This window comes from Notamacropus eugenii, chromosome 1 (assembly GCF_028372415.1).
Source record: "Notamacropus eugenii isolate mMacEug1 chromosome 1, mMacEug1.pri_v2, whole genome shotgun sequence".
In the NCBI taxonomy this organism is placed as follows: domain Eukaryota; kingdom Metazoa; phylum Chordata; class Mammalia; order Diprotodontia; family Macropodidae; genus Notamacropus; species Notamacropus eugenii.
The window spans coordinates 340360788-340370451 of record NC_092872.1 but is presented as its reverse complement, the minus strand read 5'-3'; the positions used below and the strand labels follow the sequence as shown (position 1 = coordinate 340370451).

At 35.9% G+C, this 9664-nt stretch overlaps 1 protein-coding gene across 1 annotated transcript in view; it reads right to left on the bottom strand.

The window, feature by feature from the left end:
- Window positions 1-487: 487 nt before the first annotated feature.
- Window positions 488-9664, bottom strand: part of SAR1B (secretion associated Ras related GTPase 1B) — a 29953-nt gene continuing 20776 nt past the window's right edge. The window contains exons 4-7 of the mRNA XM_072629918.1: window positions 9152-9217; window positions 4235-4338; window positions 3060-3191; window positions 488-1138 (exon numbers count right to left, since the gene is read on the bottom strand). Coding sequence (XP_072486019.1) covers window positions 1022-1138; window positions 3060-3191; window positions 4235-4338; window positions 9152-9217 — 419 coding nt within the window. The 3' untranslated portion in view covers window positions 488-1021. The remainder of the gene's footprint in view (window positions 1139-3059; window positions 3192-4234; window positions 4339-9151; window positions 9218-9664) is intronic.

Genomic DNA, 9664 nt, shown 5'->3' with positions numbered 1-9664 from the left:
CAAGCAGGCTACCAAGCTAAAATTGTACATAGAAGACAGCCTCTAATTTGACTTGGGAATCCCATCATATATAAAGATTGGTGACTTGTTTCTTACAATAAGGACATGTTCCTCAAATCAGCACCAATACAGTTAAAAGTACTTCAGAATCAAACAATTGTGACAGAATTGAGGGCCTACTAAGAATTCAGCATGTGATAAGACAAAAAATTATTCTCCTCCAGGAGTTCAAACAGTTTCACTACTTGAAAATGGATTCTCTTGACACTGGTAATTGAATAATAGGCAGAGTTCACAGGGAAGAAAAGTGGTAAAAGAAGCATTCTGTCACAAAAGTCCACCTAGAGAAATTAAAAAATCTACTGGAACTTAAACATTTATAATATCAGTATGCTAAAACAATCTCCTATTGTCCACTAAATATCACATACTTATATTTTCAAAGAACATCCTCACACATCAAAATGAAACATTTCCCCACCAAATATGCCAAAAATTAAATTCTGTTTTATTGCATGACGTTGCATAAGAATATTATTAAAAACTGTAAGGCATCATGCAATTAATAAGCTAATTATTAATTGTACCTTAAAGACAGGTGGTTATATAGTCTAAATTTATAAAACCAGTTCCAAAAAAGTACATAAAAAATTTAACATGATGAGCATTAAATACCATTCACATATCTGTAGTTTTTAGCTGTTAAAAAGTGCATTCAAACATACTGGACTGGAAAGTTACTCTGTCCAAAAATGGTGCTGGGTGCAAATGTCCAATTGTAAATTGTAAAAGAACATAAATTATTTTATAGGATTAGAAAGCTAACAATGTGATATCCAAACTTGCCTGAAATCAGTTTTCAATCCTCACTCTCACAATTAATAGTTGATGTAATATTAATGATCTAAAAAACTTATTCTTTATAACCAACAAAAGTCTATTGAATTCAAGTCATGTATGCTGAGTGATCAAATAACTGAGCAGACTTAGTATTCAGACACAGAGAGATGTGGATTTGGCATTAATCGATGTACTGTGCCACCCAACGAAAGCCTTCACCATAGCCTTGTCTCTTTAGCACACTGCACATGAAGACTTCTAAAGGTCTGGCATTTAATTCTTTCAATGAAACACTTCCCTAGAGGAGAAAAATAAACATTAGGTTGAAATAATCTTGACAAAATAGTGGTACTACACAACAAAGTGAATATTCTTAACGTATTTTTAAAAAAACTGGAGCAAAAAAAATATCAATGGTTTCTTACATCTTCATTTCTAAATGTATATAATATTCCTTTCAAATATAAGTAGGTGCTTCTTTTCAGTCTCCTATGGCATAGTGAAACAACTGACAGAACAAAGAGCCATACAAGAATTAACAGTATGGCTTTTAAAAAAACTGCACCCAAACCCACCTCCAGAGAGGCAAGGGACTCAAGGTGAAGAGTGAGACATTTTGTTTTTTTGAAATGGCCAATGCAGAAATTTGTTTTGCTTGTCTCTGAATTTTTGTTACAAGGGTTCCATTTTTCTTTTTCAAGGGAGTGGTGGTGAAAAGGAGAAAAAAACATTTTTGTTAAAAAAAATTTAACTTAATTTGAGATAGAATAAAGTGAAATAAAAAGCATAGCAAATAAAGTCACTAGATCTGAAGTTATTGTCATTCTAAGAATCACATCACATTACACTACATTACATTATATCACTTTACATTACAGAATACCTGAAAGTCCTCAGACTTTCTCCACAACATCAAAGAAAAAGTTTTCACCCTGAATACTCTTCCAACCTCTGGATTTCTCATATTGGAAAAATTCTTCCTCCAATGAACTGGTTCCTCCCAGAATCTCATTTTAAGGCTACCCAGGCCAGCCATGTCTTCATTCCCCTCCAGGCTGCTGTCTGGCTCCAATGTTCCTTCCTGGGTACATTCATTCCCACATAATCTCGCCACCATTTTGAGCTTCCTTTCATCTGATGTCTTCCCCATTAGAATATAAGTTCCTTGAAAGTAAGGACTGTCTTTCTTTCTGTTTACATTGTATCCCGAATGCTTAGCACAGTACCTGACATATAGGAAGCACATAAGTGTTTGTCTTGACTTTCGAATACTTTATAAAAACTGTCAGAAAGCTCGCTGCTCTTAAAAACAGACTATATTATAGATTGGTGGCAATCCATGATGGTTTCCTCAGTTCTCCATTCTTCTCCCTCTAATTTCACCCCCTTCTCCTGTCTCTTCCCCCTAGAGCTTAGAAAAGCTCTCTCCCTCTCCAACTCTCTCTCAGGACACCCTTTTACCCTCTGGTATGTACCTACATACTAGAGTATGTCTGAGGGTTATTTATATGTCTTTACCTCCCTTACTAAACTACTGTTTCTAGAGAGCAGGACTACTGTGTTTTTATCTTTATCTACAGCACCTAGCATATAATATCTTGAATATAACAGGGTAAATAAGTATTTTTAAAACTGTATTTCATGTATGAAATAAATTGAAATATATGGTGTTTAACATAATACATAGCTCTCGACCCTAAGGAACTTTACACATAAAGAAATGTAATTGATAACTCATTGGGAAATGGGGCTTCCTCCATTAACTCTTCAAGTACTGGATTCTTCTTAATGGTAGTGAGCCCAGTAATGTACACTGATAATACTGGACACATCTCAAAATATACTAAAAATGAAGGTTGCAAAAACATAACCCAAATTATCAGATTTCATGTAGTTTTTTTGGTTTGTTTCATTTATTCCAAATTTTATTTATAAAACATTGAAAAATGATCTAAAGATGATCTTCTTTGATGGCAGAAAACTAAAACTAAAATCTAGACTCCAGTAAAACATGAGGTTCTTGAAGACAGGGACTATTAAAAAAATTTTTTTCTGCTTAATAAATAATTGTTGAACTGAATTACCACAGGTGATAGGTTTTCAGTGAGTTAAGAAACAACTAAATGAGTGTTTGCGCAGTTAGACAATACTAATTAAGATAACATTTATACAGCAGAGAATTAGAAAGCTCTAAGTTGATATGAGAAAAAAATAATTACCTTTCCTGTTGTTTGACCATACAGACCAAACATCTCTCGTAACCGCTCTTCACTAATGGCTTCAGGTCTATCAATCTTATTTCCAAGAATCAGGATAGGCACATTAGCTATTGTTTCATCTGTCATAAGAGACTGCAAAGAAATAGGAAGTCCAAGCTGTGACAGGGCTATCAAAGTATTTAATTTATTAGGATTCCTAAGTAGACAAGCCCCTACATTAAAAGGCAATCCAGGCATCTTTATGTAGTCAACCCATGTCCATATCTTAGTTAAATGAAAGATTCTGTGAAAAGAACTTCCTTTATCAAGTCCTTTTCATTGAATCCTCTCCTTCTGTCTCATCCATCTGGTTTCCTCTCAACTTTTTACTCTGTCTCCCCAAGACTACTATATTTAGTTATAATGTTAGAAATGGAAAGAAACTTAAGAGTCCAGCTATATATAATCCCCTCATTTTACCGATGGGGAAAATGAAATCCAGAGAGTGGAACTGATTTTCTTATGTTACATGCAACTGATAGCTAAACTTATATGTAGTACACATAGTTACTACATATATACTAATAGTTAACACAGTTGTTTCTCACAATAATTTTGCAAAAATATGCAAGGCAGAAATAATGACACCTATGATAATCACAGACACATAGGCCACCTTGCACCTAAGCTATCCTACCTGAGCTTTTCCATGTACACAAATGCCTAGTAAACTATATGTCTGTGTTCCATTACTAAGTCAGAATAACAGAGGTCTAGAACTACCTCAGTCTGCTGCATTAAGTGAAGAAGTAAACCCTGAGACATCATGGTCATCTGCGATGTAGAACTAGAAATGCCCTTGACTTTTTTCTCTTAGGAATTTAAAATAATGAAAGTGATACCTCTTCACAATCTAGCCATTTTCTTAAGAAACAACAAAATGATTTAGTTCCAAGACTGGCAAGATACTTCATGAAATGGCCAGTTCTTTGAATCTTGAGGATGATACACAGAATGGTTCATCTTCAGAAATGAAAGTATCATGGCCACTATGAGTACTGATCTCTCGAAAAATAACCCCTCAGTCACAAGAATTATTAAGTGGTCTCATTCCTGAATAGCAAAAAACTATGTACGTTAACAACCCTTTCCTTATTTGCTTTGTCTAGTTATTTATGTTTGGACAAGGAACTTACATCCAGTTCTTCTTTTGATTCTAACAGTCGTTCATGGTCTGCACAGTCCACCAGAAAAACAATGCCATTTATGGCAGGCAGATAGTTTTTCCATACTCTTCGAGCTAATGAAAACAATTAGGAATTAGACATGGCTGTCTAAATTTATAATACGATTGCAGGAAAACTCAAGCAAAAATACATCTAAGAGAAAATGTCACCTAGTTACTATTATATATGTTTACCATATATAAAAATTATAAATATGATTTTATGGCCTAAGTAATAAAACACTGTACAAGGATTCAGGAAACATTCATTTAAACCCTAGTTCTGTCCAAGATCACTGGTAAGACTTAACTTCTCATTTTCTCCACTTATAAAGTGGAGCCAATTTTTTGCTAATAATTACTTTAAATATGTTTTAAAGATAAGAAGAAGACCATGTCATCAGAGGAATGATGACGTGACTTGCACTTGACTTTGTTTTGAGTGAGGGAGGGCTGTGCAGGTCACCAGCCTCACTTCTCCTCCAGAGCCATCTGAATCCAGTGACCAGATATTCATCAGGATGACTGTAGATGACCCAGGATGCACTGGGAGACCTTGAGCCCTCCCCTCTCCTCCCTTCCCCTCTCCTTTCCCAAAACCTTAAACCTACTGCACTCTGAAACTAGGACACCAATGGGCCCCTGCCTAAGGGCTTCTCTGGACCGCCCCCCCCCCCCCCCTTAGCTTTAGAGTGATTATCAATAGTAACTGTTGCTGTTTTTCACCCAGCCTGATTTTTTTCTTTTTTCTTGGCCTCATTAAAGGGGTCATGCCCTGGCTACTTCTTAAACAGGCCAATTCAATGAATGGGCATTGCCTCACCTTAAGTGAGTACCTGCAAAGTCCTTGGCCTAAAGGGCTCAAGGTTTCCCAGTGCATCCTGGGACATGGTCTTCTTCAGCAACAAAGGTCAGTAATGGGAAGAAACCAAGGAAAGATAGTCTTTTTCATTCAACTTAACAAACTTTTATTAAGCACCTACTAAAGGCACAACAAAGCAGCTCTTGGCCCTAAAGAAGTTTATACTGTACGAAATACAATATGTAGACAGAGAAGTAAACACAAGGTAACCTGAGGAGGGAGAAAACATTAGCAAATGGGGTAGGTTGAGTGGAAATAGAAATGAAAGCTTCATGGAAGAGATGGTATCTGAGCTGAGGTCTGAAGGAAAAAAAAGAGATTCTCAAAGATGGCGAGAAATGATGGATGCCAAGTATTAGATGCAGTCTATATACAGAAGGAGGCAAAACATCAATTTCATGGAAGTAGTGCAGCTGGGCTGAAAGGCAGAATACAAGTGAAGTAAGAGCAAATGAAGCCAGAAAGGTAGACTGGAACTAGGTAGATTATGGGACACTACAAAGGCCAACCTGAGGAGCGTGAAGGGCCTCAGTTAGCACTGAGGCCAATCTGTGTTCTCTCTTTTCCCTCCCTATTCCTACGTTAACTGATCTTTTTGCCTCCAGTCTCTTTCCCATCCAATCCATCCCCCACAAAACGACCAGAGTGAAATTCCTAAAATGAAAGTCTAACCATGTCTCTCAGAGGCTCGAGTTTCAGTGCTTTCCTAATGGCTCTAGTATAAAATACAAATTCTTCTGCTTTAGCATTTGAAGAATGCTAGTTCTAATATAACTTCAAATTGATTTTATACTCCTTTTTGTGCACTCCATGTTGCTATCAAGGTAGACTCCTGGCTGGTTCCTATATACTCCACCTATGCACTTCTGTCTTTGAATTGACTGCTCCTCAAACATGGAATGCTCTTTCTCCTAATCTCTGCCTCAGAGATCATTACCTTCTTTCATAAGACAGCTTAGGTGCCGCCACCTCCTCCAGGAAGCCTATCCTGATCTTCCAGTTGTTAATATCCTCCCCACTCCCAATTATTATGCATTTACTCTGTAGTATTTAACTGTGCACATGTTGTCCCCTATCTCAACAGTGAATGTAAGCTCCTTGAGAGGTAGGGACTTAATTTTGCCTTTCTCTGAATCCCCAATACTTACGAGTACTTGGCACTTACTAAATGTTAACTGGCTAAACTGGGGAAATAAGCCAGGTTTCAAGAGGCTTTGGAGTATGTGGTGATGAAAGAGAGGAAATAAGTGTAGGAGATTCTTTTAGAAAAGAGTTTGGCAATTAAAGGGAGGAGATATATGACAATAAGTTGAGGGGATAATAGGGTAAATAGATTCTTTTTACTGATACAGTCAAGTGAATGGATTTTTTTAAGTCTGGAGAAGAGCTAGACATGTTTACAGGTAGTAGGGAAGGAGCCTATAGATAGGAAGCAGAGAGAGGGATGAGTGATATGATGAACTACCTTCTAGAAGAGATAAGAAGAGATAGAATCAAGGGCATAAGAGCAGTTGGTCTTGTCAAGGAAATGGGATATATCTTTCTCAGAATAAAGAAAAAGTGAAATGGGAGGGTTTTGAAATATAGAATAGAGGAGATAAGGAAGCTTGATTTTCTTCGTCAAGTTGGGGGCAATGTCACCTGAGAGAGGAGGTTAGCAGGTCTTAGGAAGTATGAAGAAAGAGGAGACAGTCTAGAACAGTACTCAGTAGAGTGTGACAGAGAAACAAGCAAGGAAGAATAAAAGAAATGGTGTGCAGGATAGAGAGCTCAGTTGAAATTAGATAATACAAATTTTTAGCAGACCCAAGCAGAACACAGTGTATTGTGAGACTTCCTCCATTAGTGTTCAGGAGCACAGGAAAAGGAATGAAGAAGAGAGGTAGAGGTGAGCCACGGGGAAGGGAACAAGGATGTACTGAGTCCAGTATATGCCAGTCACTGTGCTAAGCACATTACAAACATCATCTCATTTGATCCTCACAACAATCCTCATGAAGTAGGTGCTACTATTATCCCTATTTTACAGTTGAGAAAACTGAGGCAGATAAAGGTTACTTGACATGCCCAGCATCACACAGTTAATAAGTGTCTGAGGCCAGATTTGAATTCAGGTCTTTCTGGACCCACTGCACCATCAAAGAAGGCAAGAGATTCATGGATGAATGATAGTTGAATTTTTTATTTATAAATTTAATCTGGGAGAAAAGGTAAAAGTAGAAGAGGTGAAGTTCTCAGTAAAGACAAAGAACAGGTTTAAGAGAAGACAAAGGGAAGAGATAGAAGAACAGGAAATCATTATGAGAAGAGATTTTCATAATTTCAGATCATAAAAATGGAACAGGACAGCAATAGCGAAATTAAGATATAACAATCCCAACAGGTGGCTAAGGTAGGAAGAGTTGAGGAAGTTGACAAACTAGAAAATCAGAGTGTTTGAGGGCCACCATGTATAATGAAAAAAGAAAAACACGTATAACGAAGACTTCAAGTTTAAAGGCAAGACTAGGAAGAAAGACTGAACATCTTAAGAAAGACAAACAGGAGACCAGCAAATTTTAGCAATAAGGAACTGAACCAGATGATATAAAGAAATGGAGTAAATCTCAAAAGACCTAATAGTTGTTGAGAGATGACAAGAGAAAGAATTTCTAGACACAACAATGGTAACAAGACTGCTGACTCCTCCTCCTGGTCCAATGTTTGGAGAGAGAATGTGGCATGGAAGAATGTAGATGAAAAAAGAAGCTACAAGAACTGCAGGGAGATAGTGGCCAGGGACGCAGTGTTCCTGGAGACAGCCAAGATTTCATAAATTCAAGAAAAGAAAAACAATTAGAATAGTGAGCATTTTTCCTGTGCTTTAAGGTTTGCTAAGCACTTTTACATTTATTATCTCACCTAATCCTCACAACTCTTAGAGGTAAATAAATGTTAAGAGCATTATTTTACTCTTTTATAAATATATGTATATATATATATATATATATATGTGTGTGTGTGTATATATGTATATAGATATATATATGCAATATTATATAATAGTATACTATTTTACAGATGAGAAACCTGAGCCTTAGAGACAATGCCCAGGATCACACAGCATCTATCTTCAAGTGAGAGTCAAACCCAACTTTTCCTATATCTAAGTATAGCACCAGAATGGTGACATTATGTCAAGATTAACATGTGAGTTCCAAGGAGCACAATACAAGGAAAGAACTAGGACAAAAAAGGACTTTGGAGCAGTAGTATTGAACTGAGTATAGATGAGAGTAGGGTGTAGGGAGAGATGGGAAGGGAAGAGGATTTTCACCTCAGTAGACTATGAATTTCTAAATCAATGAAAATAACAGTATCATTTTCTTCCTTTGTAAGTAGTAAAAACTTACAGGTTAAAATAAAATATCTAAAGACCATTATATATGACATATCTCTTTCTAAGTTTTGTTTTCAAGAGATCGCAATGCCTTTCTAAAAAGAGAGGGTTTTTTTCAAATTCTTTTCAGCTTTCAAGCTAGCAAAATGGACAAAAATCAGATTCTTGGTGATGTTATCTTATGCCACTTCTTAAACATTTTATTAAAATCTCAGAAAAATTCCTGCCATTCCTTCTAATCAAAATATTATAGAAGCTGATTTCATATAGCTTATTTTACAAAATCAACTTTTGTATAACATACTTAAAATGAAAGTATTGCACCAGTTACTACCACTTACATTAAAAAAACTACACACTCAGTTTAAAGTACATGCATATCACTCAAAACTTCAAAACATCCCATTCATGCTACTTCCAATCAAGCAGCAACTCAGTACTAACTCAAAAACTGAAGAAAGGAGATGTTTGGAGATGAACTTTTGCTTTTAAAACATGATCTGGTAGAGGAGGGAGAGATAATAAATTTTGAATTATAAGACCAAATTCTTTCACTTGTTTGAATGTAATCTTGCATTGGAAGTGAGTGGTCTCTTTTTTGTTAACTAATTATAACATTAAATAATAATCAGATAATGACGGCTTACCTTGAGCATGCCCACCCAGATCAAAAGTGGTAAAAGTCATGCCAGCAATGGTCAATTCTTCTGATGCTAAACAACAAATATTTTATAAATATTACATTGTACCATAGACTTATGACCTACTCCACTACTTACTGGTTAAAGAAATGAATCTTAAATATTAAGAGCTAAACAAAATAATTAAAAACCACTTTATTTGTAGTTAACCATGCTTTTATCCTTTCATGTTGTCAAGGGCAAGACTTCATGTTAGAATGGAGGATACACAGAAAAGTTGTTCATCTGTGGATCTAGCATATTTCTCCCTAATTTTTTTCCTCCTCTCTTCCTCCTTCTACAAATCACCCTAATCTTACAATTTCTTATTCAGTTTATCTTAAATCATACCAATAAAATAATCTATTTCTCTAATGATGACTATCATATAAGGAAGACATATTGCTTCACGTCAAAGTTCACCATTAACAACACAATTATTCTCCAAATCTCATCTGATGACTATAGTAACAGTATTTT